A 15099-nucleotide genomic window follows, 5' to 3' on the forward strand; every position below is an offset into this window, starting at 1 on the left:
AAACAGTTTAAAACAGCTATGCTTTATGTGTAAAGCATGATTCAAACACTACGGAAGCGTATTGCATTTATTTGAAAAAATAAACTGACAATTTTTGGGGGGAGTTTTGGTTTTTGTGTATTTTTTTATTTTCTGTTGTATTTTTAAATATTTGTTTTCTGTCATTAAAAAAAAATTAAAACTGGAAAAATTTACCAAAAAAACATCCTTATTCAAAAATAAATAAAAATTTAAATTAAATGAAAATTGGAATATTAGCAAAACAATAACAATTAATGTCATGTGAAATTGATTTAAAAAAACTAAACAAGCATTAATACCTTATAATAATAAAAAAAATTACAATAATACCCAATATATTACAGTTTTTACAGAGACCAAAAGTTACAATACAAATATTTATTTTTGTCATAAATTTGTAAAAAAAAAAAAAAAGTATTTTAACTTTTGGTCTTTGTAAAAACAGTGACATATTGGGTATTATTGTATTTATTTTTATTTTTTTAAAGGTATGTTATAATTTATGACAAAAATATCACAAAAGTGAAATCAATAAAAAAATATTACAAAGTTGCAAAATATTTACAACAAAAACAATGAATGAAAAAGCCTGTTCAATGTGGTTGTAAACTTCATCAACAACGTGTACGTGTGTGTTTGTGTTTTGCGGGTTAGATTGTCCTCCGGGCTGGTTCGGCTCAGACTGCGTGAGCCGTTGCAACTGCAGCAACGGTGCCGCGTGCCACCCAGTGACGGGCAAGTGCGCCTGCGGCCTTGGATGGACCGGACGACACTGTGACCTCGGTAAAAAAAACAAAAAAAACCCCACTCCCAAATAATCGAGAAGGAGCCCTCACGCGATGACCACTGTTCTTCTTCTGTTTTTCTTGCGTCCCAGCATGCCCGGCGGGTACGTATGGCGCCGACTGCCAGCAGACGTGCGAGTGCCAAAATAATGGCACGTGTGACAGAGTGAGCGGCGCCTGTCACTGTGCGCCGGGATACTACGGGCATGCGTGTGAACACGGTGAGAAAACAACGCAATAATACAACACTCCTTTACTGAACTGCAAATGCTAGCAGGTCCCTATTCGAGCTAGGATATAACATAACTCAATTCTTCAATTTCAATTGTTTTTTAAATGTACTTATAAAGGTAAATTAGAAGCAGATTTTTGCTATTCGCATGCGGGCCACCAGGGGGCAGTATAATACAGACATGCACACACAAACAAAGAAGAGTTTCACAACTACAGTAACCTGCAGTTGTGAAATAGAGACAACATTTTGTGGTTCAACTCCATCGTAAATGACACAGCTTTACAGATGCCACATGCAAATGGCGTCCTATGTTGCATTCCTCAGTTTGTCCGTCGGGTCTGTACGGGGCGCTGTGTCAATTGCAGTGCGACTGCGAGGCCGGAGCTTCCTGCCAGCCGGCGACCGGTCAGTGTGTTTGTCCCGCCGGGCGTCATGGCGATCGCTGCCAAAAAGGTGAGTCTTGTCACACAACGCAAGTTAAGAGCTGCCCTCTTGTGGATCATCCGCGTCGTGACTGTTTGTGGTCAGTGTGTGAAGAAGGCACATACGGCAGCGGCTGCGCTAATGTGTGCGACTGCGAGGGCAACGCAACATGCCACCCCGTCACAGGAAGGTGTCTGTGCGCGGCCGGGAGGACCGGACGCAGATGTGACCTGGGTGAGATCACACTTGTTTGATTCTCTTAAAGGGCACTGCTTTCATTTTCATTCATTAGGTCTTTGTATTATATATATATTTTTTTAAATAATATGAAAAATATTTTTTCCAAAAAGCCCCCTCACCCCAAAAATTACAATGTTTGTATTTTCTGTTCAGTTCCTAATTTATTATTATTTTTTTTAAAATTAGTATTGTTTTTATATTTATGCAGTGTAAAAACAGTATTTCTTTTTTTTATGAGTAATTATTTTACAAAGGCAAACAAATAATTTAAAAACATATATTTTCTCTTCTTATAGTATAAGATTTGGTTTTGTTAAAAAATAAAAAAAACATTACCAAAAATGCTGCCTACAATTTTCATTGTAGTTAGCATTTTTGGGTAGATTATTATTATTTTTTTATATTATGAATAAAAAAAACAATATATAAAAAGAGTTTAAAATATATACTGTATATATGTATTATATATACACAACTTAATTATTTTTATTTCCCAATTTAATATATATATATATATATATATATATATATATATAAAATTTTCTGTTGTAGTTATTTTCAATACAATAATAATAATAAGTCATTTTAAAATAGTGGAATCCGAGGATAATTGTCACCCATTGAAAACGCTGATAAACATTTAATATGAGTTTTCCGTGAAAAACTGGGGGAAACTTTTAATTGAAAGAAATCTGCGAATATGAGTGTCCCTGGATAATGATTATGAGTTTTAAAAAAAAGAAAGAAAAAAAAACATTTAAACATGGGAAATATTCAAAAGTGATGGTAAATAATTTTCCTTACTAAAGTATTTTTTTTAAAAACATTAGATTTTTCTCCTGTTTTGAGTAATTTTCTTCAAACATGAATAGTGAATGAATTATATCAAATTTAGATTCAACAAAATATGAACCCTTTCCAGCCTTCGATGAAGTAAATGAACATACTGAAAAGATGCAACCTGCTTGGATGAGAGGCAACCAGAACAGTCCGGAGGCGATCGCGTCACTGACCCGCCAATAAAATAACCTGCATGAACGAAAATATCCACAAACATCCAGAAGAAAAAGTTGACTGGTTCCGTCGTCCATGACTTCCACATTGAGTGAGTTCTGAACTCGTGACAGAGTGCCGAGAGGATCGCTTCGGGCCCGATTGCGCGCAGAGCTGCGAATGCCAGCACGACGCCCGCTGCGACCCGATCAACGGCCGCTGCAGCTGCACGCACATGTGGGTCGGGTTCTCTTGTCAGGAAGGTCAGCTCCATTCTTACCCAAGGTAATTTTCTTCAAATGTGCTACACACATCCTCACACGTGTGTGTGTGTGTGTGTGTGTGTGTGTGTGTGTGTGTGTGTGTATGTGTGTGTTTGTGTATCCTCAGGAGGACCACCACATCTTTCTCTGGGGAACAGCACGGGAAGCTCAACGCATGAAAACTCGTTATAGCGCCCCCCGCCCAACTCAAGTGGAAGTTTGTTTGGAAGCTGGATGGAACAATTCTACATGGAAAGACTGAGATTCCACTCTGGGACTTGAGCTTTAACAAGTGGAACACAAAGATGTATTATTTTTTACTGCACTTTGGTATTTTGTGTTTCATATTTTTCTCCTGAAATACATTTTGCAGCGATTGTAAATATAATATTTTGTACTGAAATGTGCTGCCGCGTGTTGTCCTTATTTGCAGTTACTATGCAACTTTTCACCTCGTGTCCTCATTTTCAACCACTCAAATGTTATTCTCAGTCAGTTAGTTCCAGTGTTGGGAATAACGGCGTTTAAACTAATGGCGTGAAGTTACTGTATTTTTGTTTTTTTTTCATGAGCGGACTATTCTAACTACCGTTATCGTTATTGTATGTGAAATGTGACAAATTACCTATAATTACCTATACATATGTGCCACAAATCACTCTATATCCAGTATTTTTTTTTTTATTAGCACTGATAGAACATATATCACCACTCCAAATTTAATGAATTATTATTATTATTATTATATATGTCATTATGGAGTGAGGCATTTGTGTGACATAAATATTCACAACAATAAACACCCTATAGGCTGGACATAATTTGAATTCCCTTAAAAATATAGTAACAATAATAATATTTAAAAAAAAATTGTAAAAATCCATTTTTATTTAATTTGAGATAAAACGTTTAAAAAAAAGAAGTGAAAATAGTTACTTTGCCTGGAACGAGTTACTTTTATTATGAAGTAATTCAATTTCTAACTCAGTTACTTTTTAAAAGTAACAGTTCTCTTTATTTCATTTGATGATAGAGGAATACTGGGGCCAAATGGCGGGGGGGGGGGGGGGGGGGGTGGGGGGAATACTAAAAACTAAACATCACAAGACTTAAAAAAAAGTGAGAATAAAAATTATGGAAGACATTAACAGAACAGTCTTATGACAATTGTATTTTTCGCAATGTGATAATTGATATTCTGAAAATTGTGCATTTATTTTGGAAAATGGAACTGTGATAAAAAATAAAAAAGTAATGGCAAAAGGTCCTAGTTTTGGGGGGTGAGTAAAAATAACTTTTTTTTCAGTCATACAAGTATTCTTTCATAAAGATACTGATTTGAGAATTATGTATTTTTGTGAAAAATAATTACGGAACTATGGTTGTCGTTAAGTTAAAAAAAACAGATGGAAAAAAAATCCGTTTTTAAATGCCCTTTTAATTAGATATTTGCAATTGTCGTACTATGAGAATGGGAAAAAAAATCCTCAACTGAACCATCATGTACTTTAGTCTGCCTTACTCTGTGATAATAAAGGAAGATGCCATTTTGTCGAAATTGTTACTATACAATTTCCACAAATATCGAGCTGCACAAAGACACACACACATTTGTCATTTGCCATTCTTCATGTTTTTTTTTTAATGACGATGAAGCTGTACATCCTTGTCTAGAATTCAGATTCAAGCACAGTGCAGTTAGCAACGCCTGCAAAAGAACATTTAAAAAAAAATGAATCAAAAATAAAGAAAAAAGGCAGAGGCGATCACTACTGGAATATAATGTATGTATAATATATACACGGGTCTCATTATGTACACGAGATCTTTGTCTCTCTCGGCCGTTTTTCTCCACAATCACAACACAACTTGTCAGTCCTATCGAGATGTGTGTGTGTGTGTGTGTGGGGGGGGGGGGGGGGGGTAACGCAGCCAAGATGATGAATCATGATGAATTGTTACAGGCGAAAACATAAAAATAGATTCTCTTCTTTTGCGCTTCCATTGCAGAAGTCACCTCCACCATGAGGATGACGGGACACTTCCTTGAGTACACAGCAAACAAAGACGTCAACACACACACACACACACACACAAAATCATCACACGAGCCTTCCCCTTTTCTGCTCAAACCTAACAGATGTCTTGACTGAGGCTTCACTTGTGCTCTCAAGCAAAGAAGGGCTCGTGATCCCGGGGGTTGAGGCTCCCGCAAATGGGCGGCGTGTTGACGATTGTCAAGTCAAAAACTGCCTGTTTTTTTTTTTTTTTTAAACCAAGGTTGCACTTAAATGACAGCGCTACAAATAAGATGCAAGCCTAGCTACTCATGTCAGAATCGGCTCTAGCGTTAATAATAATTTGCATATGCACATGTATTTAACTGCCGATATCGTACTAAGCCGTCAGGATGGCGCATGCATCCTTTTCAATTCCATTTCCTGTTCTATGATTATTGTAACATTTTTGTCCATCACTGGCGTCGTCGGAGGGATCGTTGCTTGCCCCTCAAAATAAATATTGTCCTCACACTCACACATTTCAGTACATATCCACCGCCCCCCCAAAAAAGACCGGCTCGCTTCCCTGAGCTGCTGCCACAAAAAAAAAAAAAAAAAAAAAGTAAATTCCTCATACAAACCATTGCTGTAGCAAGTTAGCAACGTGTTCATGCCAAGGTCACACTTGCAACTAATACTAGATTAATCTTAAATGGCCCCAGTATACCCCCCTGGGGATCCTCCAGTTCTTAATTATACCACCTATGCATATGACATGCATGTTTTTTTTTGGTTCATTTTTTTTCAAGCTAAGAAAAACTGTTTAAAATTGAAATAAGATACCCCTTTTGGCCCGCATTGACACCTTAAGCACTTTTACCACAATGCTAAATTTCAACGTGATCCGAATAAAAGTATTATTTGTGTTTCTGTACGCACTAAAAACATCGTGACAGGGGATCATGAATCTGATGTATGCGGCGGGTGAGAGTGAGACGCAATAAGGCAAAACACTCAAAACAATCTCAGGCCAAGAAAACGAGAGCAAAGACGGTCACTTCCTCTTAGCTTAAGTTACCGGTAACACTAAAAGACACAGGTGTGCAAATATCCTTCGACAGTCAGCCAATATCGTCGCTTTCTCGCACAAATGTTAAAGCTTTGATGGCAAGCTGCTAGAGCCTGCTTCCTTTCGTTCTAATGGACAACATGAGCAAAAATGACCAGTACCACATGCTAACGCTAAAGCTAAGACACAAGCACACCGACACCTGATACCGAAAATGAGCCAACGTTAACGTTAACCCTCTGCGCTAACATGGCCACTTCCCTCTTGCTAACTTTAAAACAGCAGCTGATATAAAAGGGGGAAAAATACCTTTTGGTGGTGTTAACTGTTCCTTTAACTAACATTAATGCTAATTCTAGAATAGCTTTAGGTAACCTTTAAGACCCGGACTTAATAACATGCTCTAGTTAAAATTAAAAGACACAGGCACCTTAACGCACTTTGATGGGGAACAGTTAAAAACGTCTGCTTTCTCTACCTAATGCTAAAGATGCTGTTAATTGTGAAAGCTAAAGCTAACATTAGAATTGAGTAAAAAACCTAGTTATGTTAACACGCTGACAAACATTAAACGGGAACTAAACCCAAGATGTCAAAACATTGTTGTACATTTCAAATATCGCATCTACTCAACTACAGGGGAAGCCATTTTTGCTTCTTTTTCACTTCTCTGCGTCCAAATTCACAAGAATGTGACGCGATTAATGATTCCATTTAATTCGTATTCCACAATTAATCACAGTAATGGTCTTTGACTACAGCTGGACATTTTTCTTCTTGGGAAAAAAATATTTTGGGTTTGGTTCCCCTTTAACACCCTCTGATGCTAAAGAACATGCACACTTCCTTTAGCTAACATTAAAGCTAAAGCAGTTAAAGCTGAAGACGGTGGCACGTTAACCCCCACTGAGGGCAAAAAGGAGCCAAGATGGCCACTTCCTAATAATTAATAGTAGAACACAAAAGACATGGGCACGTGAAATTCACACACCATGATAGTGAACAGGAGCCAAGATGGCTGCTTCTCTAGCTAAAGCTAATGTTAAAGCTAAAGTGACTGCTGAAGCTAACGTTAAAAACTAAAGACACATATGTCAAGAGCCAACAGAATCGTTCCATCCGGCTCACGTTGACGCTAAAGCTAGCTGCTTCCTTGAGCTAAATCTTACAGCTCAAGTTAATGTTAAAGCTAAAGACACATGCATAAAAACTATACATATGAGGATGTTGGAGGAGCCCCGGGGGGTATAAAAAAAAAAGAAAAAGGCAGCAGTAGTGTGGAGCATCTCAAATGAAACAAAAAAAAAAAAAAAAAACGGTAAAGCTGGAGGATGTGAAGTTGTGGAAACTAGCAGGAGGCCACTTCTTGTCTAGTGCAATGTGTGCGGGCTAACAATGCGGTTGGCTAGCGACACTGACCATACTAAAGTGCTGATTGTTGTCAGACAAAGACACAAACACAAGACGACGTGGAGGATAACACGAGAACACGTGTTCTTCACGTATGACCGTCAGCTCGCTGGGCGTGGCAGAATAACATCCGCGCACCCGAGCCAGCGTGTGCTTATTATTATTATTATTCCCCCCCCACACACTTGCTTTCCTATTGAACGTCTGATTCGCAAAGCTCTCAAGAGACGCCATTTTTTCTTATATCCCTGGAAATGTGAGCGAGGGAGCCCCCTGGTGGCCATTTGGTGCGACCACACTCATGCGCCAGGAGGGTTGAGGTTGAAGGAGGGAGCGGGTTAGGGGGGGGGGGGGGGGACGGGGGGCTTGAGAGGGGGGAGGGGGGTCTCGCTCAGTTGAAGCTCAAGCAAACGGAGGATCAGGCAAAAAGGCGGGACGCGCTGCGGCTACCGGGCGTTAAGAGCGGTAGTCCTTTTTACTGTACGGCTTGTTGCCAAGGATGCTGTCCACTTCGTGTGTGATGGACGACGACAGCTTGGGGAGAACCTGAAGAGGAAGATGGAGGAAAAAAAGTTGACATCAGATATGTGGATCACAATAAACTAGATGCGTTAAAATAAAGCATTTCGGCACCCTCTTAAAATAATTAAATCATATTTTCTTCTTTTTGCAAAATTAATATTTTGCCTAAATCATCTTCTCGTGATGCAAATGGTTACATTTGTTGTGTTCCCTGAAGAATCTGAAAAAAAAAATGACTTCGGTGATTATTTTAAGAAGGCGTCGATTTAATAAATGTTTGCGTATGACATTCAGAATTTTTGTTCATGTCTAACTACAGGGGTCATACTTTTTTTCTATTTTAAATTATGCAAGTAATAAACTTATTAGAAAAAGAGGAGGAAGAATATGTGCAGTGGACAAAATGTTGAAGATGTCCTCATAACATTAAACGTCAAAAGAATTAACACATAGCAGGTGTGTTTCAAATTAGTTGATACAAATACATTTTAAATCATTCAAACCCAAAAACGTGCATTAAAAAAAAAAGTTTTTAATACTTTGTTTTTCCCTCCCAAAAATGTGTTTAAACATTTTGTTTTTGGCATGAAGAGGTGGCTTAAAGCAATGGTAGTTATTACAAATACGGCCAGCAGGTGGCAGCAGAGTATAAGAGATCAGCCAGGGCTATGTTGCAGCAAGCTTTTTTTGCTCGTGTTTTCAACAGATATGTGAATAATGATGAAACTTAGCTATATTCTAATGCTAATTGCTGTAAAAAGGAAACAGATACAAATCAACTTTTTTTTTCCTGATGAAAGAAGAGACTGTAATCTTTATTTTGATAGGTTCCATGTTTTTTTAGCAATAGAACACACAACATTCTGTGGGCCTTGCAAAATCAGTCAAAATCCAGTAAAACAGCCGGGAGCGAAGCGGATTGCCGTTCCAATACTTTTGGAGGTGATTGTACCGTATATGTAAACATAATACTTAATTTAATTCCCCTCACAAGAAAAAGTATTTTTCAAGGAAAACTGCCCTCTGTAAATGTGAGCCTAACATTTCAAAATGGGAATACTCTGATGCGATGTGTAAATGAGGGAGAGGATGTACCTCCCCTCGCTACCCACTGGAAACATCCATCGGGTGAGTCTTATCAGCAGGAGGGGGCGGTGCCCTTAAGTATCTCCCCCCCCTGTGGCGAGTGATGTGTTCCTGTGTTGACCTTATTAGGAGGCGGCAGTAGCACGGTGGGGTAGTGGAGCATGCTGCTGAAAAGTGACCCGGAGGCTCATGTGTTCCCAGGAGAGGAGCTGCATGAGCCTCCTGGACACGCACACAAACACGTTTGTCTTACTATCTTAGTGGGGACATTCCATTGACATAATGCATTTACTACCCTCGTACTTACCCTAACCTTAACCCCAAATCCAACTCAAACCTAAACGCTACTAAAACCAAGTCTTGACCCCTCAAAAGGAGGTCTGGACTTGTGGGCCCCACAGAAATGGTGGGCCCCATAATGTAGCAAAAACAAGACCCGCGCACACAGATGAAGCTCACCTGAATGGCTCCTATGTTCTCCATCAGTTGTTCGGTGTTGGACGCCCCTAAAAGGACAGAGCTCACCCCCTCGTTACGTAGACACCACGCTGCAGGAGACCAGTGGACAGTGATGACGTCGATGACGCACGCAAACAGCATCAAAATAAACAACCTAGCGCATGTTGCTAAAGAGCAAAGGCAACATCGGCGTGTTGAGAATGACCAGTACAGTATTTGATGGTTTTGTAATGGCAACCCTTGAAAGTAAATCTGTCCTCTCTGGTTATTTTCATTGGTTATCACATATATTTTTTTCCCCATTATTGACCCCATCTCCCCCCCAAAATAAATAAATAAATAAAATAAAAAATAGTTATGAGTTATGATACAGATGCTATTGACAGTAAATTTTAGGTGTAAAATTTATTTTCTGTACTGCTCATATTTTCTTTTACAGGCGGAATTTTTACGTCACCAAAACCAATTATTTTTCAAGGTAACAAAAACGCCATTTTGCTTGAATACTGCATCGTTCAAGTTATTTTTTCAGTGACGTACACCCTAATATTTTCAGACAATACCCCCTAATCAGCGCGAATAATTTCTGATGAAAAAACAAAACACATAAATAAATAAAATTTAAACTAAGTGCTGCGCCATCATTGTCTGATTTTTTTTTGTAAAATTTGGAACTGTCTTTGTATTTATGTGGTCTCTTGAACTATTTGGAAATAAAAATATATCACTAAGAAAAAAATAATAATTTAATTATAAATAAAGATTTGTGCACATTTGTCCTCCTTTAGGCTCATAGTAAAGCTATGTTCTCTAAAAAGAATTAACTGAATTTTAAATAAAAGTTTCAAGTGATTGACAAGTGATTCTAGGTGTCATATGACAAGTTGGGTCAAACCATTCTGGAATGGGGCAGATGCTGGATTTTTAGGACATTGAAATTATATAATATATTTTAATCTCACATGCACCCCGGAGTACCTTCACGTACCCCAACGGGTACACGTACCCCCATTTGAGATCCACTGAGCTTGTCGATTTCAAGGGTCTTTGAGACAATGACGCAATAAATAAAATCAAGAGCTAAGCAGTGTAATAGGAAGAAATTAATCTGCACGCAAACTTACTGTACCTTCAGCACTGAAGCATTACAGCCAATTTCATTTTACAAACTGTGAGTACTCAAATCGTGTATCATTTTCTTGCTTTTTTTTGGTCTAAAATAAACATCCATACTTTCAATCTTGAGGCGAAATAAGAAGAAGAGAGTTATGCAACATTTCTCAAGACAGTTGAGCTCTTTAAGATTGGCTAATAACTTGTCAAAGTAACAGACGAACCGTTAGAATCGATCTGTGGAAAAATATGAAATTGCCCATATTTGGACAGATGAGCTTCAACATCCATCCATCTAGATAACATAATATACGGACACATAAATATAAATAAATCTTAGAGGATTAAGATTGCAAAACTTAAATGAGAATTAAACATTAGTATTGATGGAGGTGGCCGCAGTGTTGGGATTGGAGCACCCCAGGGTGCAGCCCAAAGCAGCGGGTTGTGCAGGAAGTCATTGTTGTATAGTTAATATTCCATAGTGGCGTGTCACAGTGATGTAGATGATCACCTGGAGGACATAAATCGCCGCACGTTTCACCGCTAGGACTGCCCCGAGGATTTATGGTAATTTGGGAGAGACGAGTGCGTGCGTTAATGGGCCGTGAAAGCTAATCCATAAACGCCGACTTCCTGCCAGCGTGAAAAATCTACGCGGCAATATGAGCGGGAAGTCGAGCGTTGACTAGTCGAGATGCTGTAACAGCCTTCGTAGGAGCGCCGCCTGTTTTGACTTTTTTGTTTTTTTGCTCAGTCAATATGGATCTACTGGTGGGATTTATGTGTAGCACGCCATCCTGCTGCTGACTTCAGAAAATGCACGTCGACACCAAGCAATACCGTGCAACTTTGCATAGATATGAACACGCCGCAGAAGCACTTACGTTACGGCCGTATGTTGATGGTTATAATGCTGGAATAATGGGTTCAAAGGAATATTCTAGATCTTTCACATGGTTGACATTACTACTGATACAGAACGACATCTAGAGATACAGTTAATGTCGCTTTAACAAACAAAATATGGAACAGGGTGTTCGCACAGGCAAATTTTGTTTTTAATCATTAGCCCAAAAGTCGTTTTTAATTTAGTTTCTAAATTAAAATTAAGTAACTAACTAAATTAAATAATTTAATATAAATTAACTCATTCACTGTCATTGACGGCTATAAACGTAAAAAATTAACTATTTCTATTAGTTAAACTTTTTTTTCCTACTTTTGTTAACAAATGTATGAAAACCTAGAATATTTTTAATTGTACATTTAGAACAGATATAAAGTTTTTGATATAATCATGAGTTAACTAGTCAATGCGATTAATTACGATTTAAAATTTTAATCGCCTGATGCCCCGAATTTCTAATAATCCTTTTTTAAATGGATTCATGGCAGTGAATGAGTTAATGTGTTTAATTAATTTAATAATTAATTAAATGTAAATTTAAATAATTTTAAGATATTTTTTTTAATGTCTGTGTAATCTGCAATAATTGAATGGAGGCAACTAGATTATTCTAAAGTGTTTATGCGCCACAAGAATGTACACTCAGTTAGGGCTGCTCGATTATGAGGAAAATATTAATTTGGTAAGAATTGAAATCACAATTAAGGCAATCCTTTGTTTTTTGGTAAAAAACAAGAAAAAGTTTAAAAATGTAAAAAATATTAAGACAAATAACACTATAATTACGCAAGTTCCTTTTGAACCAAACTAGATTCATTAAATTAGTCATTTTAAAAATAAATGCAAATATATTATTAATTTAAACAACTCAGAATTAATATTAATAATATTTAATTTTATTATTTTGGCAATTTTGTAATTGTGGAGAGTATCCATCCATCCATTTTCTGTACCGCTTGTCCTCACAAGGGTCGCGGAGAGTAATAACTGAAATTGTAATTCAATTTTGATTAATTGCATAGCCCTACACTCAGTTAAGGCCCAGAAGAGTTTTTCATAAGGTGCCGATAATAAGGTCAGCTCAATATAAACAGTTTTTTTTTTATGACATTGAATCTGATTTTTTTTTTTTTTTTTAATGACTTCATCGAAATAGAAGAACGAGACACCATCCCCCCTTGTGGGATACAATATGATGAAACCCTGCCTTGGCCTCAAACAAACACACAGGAAACAAACACGGACAAAACGACGACCTGTGCCCCTCGGAGCCAGAGGGGACGGACAGACAGACAGAAAGAGAGAGAGCAGCAGAATGCATCTGCGTACCGATGGCGAGTTGGGGCAGAGTGCAGCCCAGCCGCTCCGCGATCGCCTGCAGCTCTTTCAACTTCGCCTGCTGACGCCGGCCCTCCTCGCTCAAGATCTTGTCCTTCAACCACTGGTAACCCTGTCGAAAACACAGCACACCTGCTCAAAAACACCGCCCTGCTCACACCGCGGCCGCCTCGCCTCCCGTGTCACCAGGGCCTGTTTTTAAACACGTGCGACTGTTGCCTATAATAGCTGATTTTTTAAAACTTGGCTTTGAACCCACACCCAACTAATCATACTCTAAAAACAGTTGGGTCAAAAAGTAACCCAATTATGGATCAAAAATGGTCCAATACAATTTAGGGGTCAATTTGACCCAACTTTCTGTGTGGTTTTATACAAAATGACCCAATTTTTTGACCCAAGTAGATGATTGGTCCATTTTTTTTTACCCATATTTGGGTTATTTATAACAACTCATACATATTGCTCAGGTCCTTTACTTGGGTCGAAAAATTGGGTCAATTTTAATAAAACAACCCAGATAGTTAGGTCAAACAGACCAAAGTAGAGTAGTCCATTTTTGACCCATAGTGGGGTTAAAATATATTACACTCTAAAAACAGTTGGGTCAAAAATAACCCAACAATGGGTCAAAAATGGACCAATCCTCTACTTGGGTCTATTTGACCAAACTTTGAGTCAAGAAATGGGTATTTTAGTGTAAAACAACTCCTAAATATACGTCGTTTACTTGGGTCAAAAAATTGGGTCATTTTGTATAAAACAACCCGAAAGTTGGGTCAATCTGATCCATAAAGTGGATCGGTCCATTTTTTAACCATAATTGGGTTACTTTTGACCAAACTGTTTTTAGAGTGTAGGTTCCCACTGTAACTTGAACCTTACCCTAACTGCAAACACTAACACTGATTTGATACATAAAAACCCTGAATTTCAAATCCTTGAACCTGATACTCAAATGCAACCCTAACTTCAAAAACTACACTCGACTTAAAAAAACAAAACTGATTAATCAATGCAAAATCCTATGACTTGGCATGGCCATTGTGATCTAATATAAAAGACAAAAACCATGACTCTGAATAATACGAGTAACAGCACCACAAACATCGACCGAGTCAAGCATGACGATGCACATTCCACACAGGAAATGAAACTGCACAACATCCAAATGCAAAGTGAGGGAACATGCCACAAAGGACACACCACTGCACTGTACTCATGTGACGACACGATGAACAGAGAAACTGCAAGGAGCAACAACCAGAGGGGGAACCGCGCCAGGAGGTGGACGCCAGCACAGCACGAGGAGACCACACCAAAACACCAAAGAGACCACGGGTGAGACGTGGCTACCTTCAGAGAGGCCCGAGAGTACGGGGGCACCCTTCCGTCATATTTCCCTGAGATGATACCGCAGGCCAGCGGCGACCACGTCATGGCCCCCACACCTGCACGACAAGAGAACGTCATCATCATGACCAGACAGCAAGTCCAGGTAGAACTTATAAAAAAATAAAATAAAATAGTCTTACCTATTTTATGGAAAAGTTCAGGTAGCTGCACCTCCACCTTCTCTCTCTGAAACATGTGATACTCGGCCTGCTCGCAAATGGGAGGGATCTGATTGAATTGTCGTGCCACAGAATATGCTTCCTTCAAGGGAAAATAAATGAATAAGACGGGTCCCAATGCCGACACGTGTCCACACATTTGCAGGGTACAGCTGTGAATCCCACCATTATCTCCATGGGGCTCCAGCGGGATGTCCCCCAGTACATGGCCATGCCTTGGTTGATCACATGGGTCATTGCTCGAACCGTTTCTGCACACAAGAGACAAAGAAAAAAAAAAATGCTGTCACGGTCGTCTGTCAACCATTTGCAGTCATTCAGAAATATATAATTTATTTTAACTAATTCACTGCGCCATTGATGGCTATAGACGTAAAAAAATTATATTAGTTAAAAAAAAAGTCCACTATTAACAAGAGTGTGAAAACCTAGAATTTTTTTATTGTACATTTAGAACAGATATAAAATTAGTGATTAATCATGAGTTAAGTCATGCGATTAATTACAATTAACTTTTTAACTGCCTGACACCCCAATTTTTTTATAATCTTTTTATTTTATTTTTTAATCACGTCAGGTGAATAACATTTTTTATTGTAATTGATCACATGACTTCAATAATTAACTCACGATTAACCACAAATTGTTTATCTGTTTT

The 15099-nt window shown here is 38.3% G+C and overlaps 2 protein-coding genes across 9 annotated transcripts in view; one reads left to right on the forward strand and one right to left on the reverse strand.

The window, feature by feature from the left end:
- megf6b (multiple EGF-like-domains 6b) overlaps positions 1 to 3363 on the forward strand; it is a 54227-nt gene extending 50864 nt beyond the window's left edge. For all 3 annotated transcript variants that reach the window (XM_086086821.1, XM_086086819.1, XM_086086822.1), the window contains 6 exons: positions 676 to 804; positions 899 to 1027; positions 1366 to 1494; positions 1570 to 1698; positions 2832 to 2960; positions 3088 to 3363. In XM_086086821.1, coding sequence (XP_085942947.1) covers positions 676 to 804; positions 899 to 1027; positions 1366 to 1494; positions 1570 to 1698; positions 2832 to 2960; positions 3088 to 3152 — 710 coding nt within the window. In that variant the 3' untranslated portion in view covers positions 3153 to 3363. The remainder of the gene's footprint in view (positions 1 to 675; positions 805 to 898; positions 1028 to 1365; positions 1495 to 1569; positions 1699 to 2831; positions 2961 to 3087) is intronic.
- A 1214-nt stretch (positions 3364 to 4577) lies between these two features.
- The window catches only part of kcnab2a (potassium voltage-gated channel subfamily A regulatory beta subunit 2a), a 69142-nt gene continuing 58620 nt past the window's right edge, over positions 4578 to 15099 (reverse strand). For all 6 annotated transcript variants that reach the window (XM_086086091.1, XM_086086087.1, XM_086086090.1 and 3 more), the window contains 6 exons: positions 14607 to 14692; positions 14403 to 14523; positions 14224 to 14318; positions 12859 to 12979; positions 9507 to 9595; positions 4578 to 7985 (listed from right to left, as the gene is read on the reverse strand). In XM_086086091.1, coding sequence (XP_085942217.1) covers positions 7896 to 7985; positions 9507 to 9595; positions 12859 to 12979; positions 14224 to 14318; positions 14403 to 14523; positions 14607 to 14692 — 602 coding nt within the window. In that variant the 3' untranslated portion in view covers positions 4578 to 7895. The remainder of the gene's footprint in view (positions 7986 to 9506; positions 9596 to 12858; positions 12980 to 14223; positions 14319 to 14402; positions 14524 to 14606; positions 14693 to 15099) is intronic.

Source organism: Leptonotus elevatus, chromosome 10 (genome assembly GCF_054856555.1).
Source record: "Leptonotus elevatus isolate MCC_2025b chromosome 10, RoL_Lele_1.0, whole genome shotgun sequence".
NCBI lineage: Eukaryota > Metazoa > Chordata > Actinopteri > Syngnathiformes > Syngnathidae > Leptonotus > Leptonotus elevatus.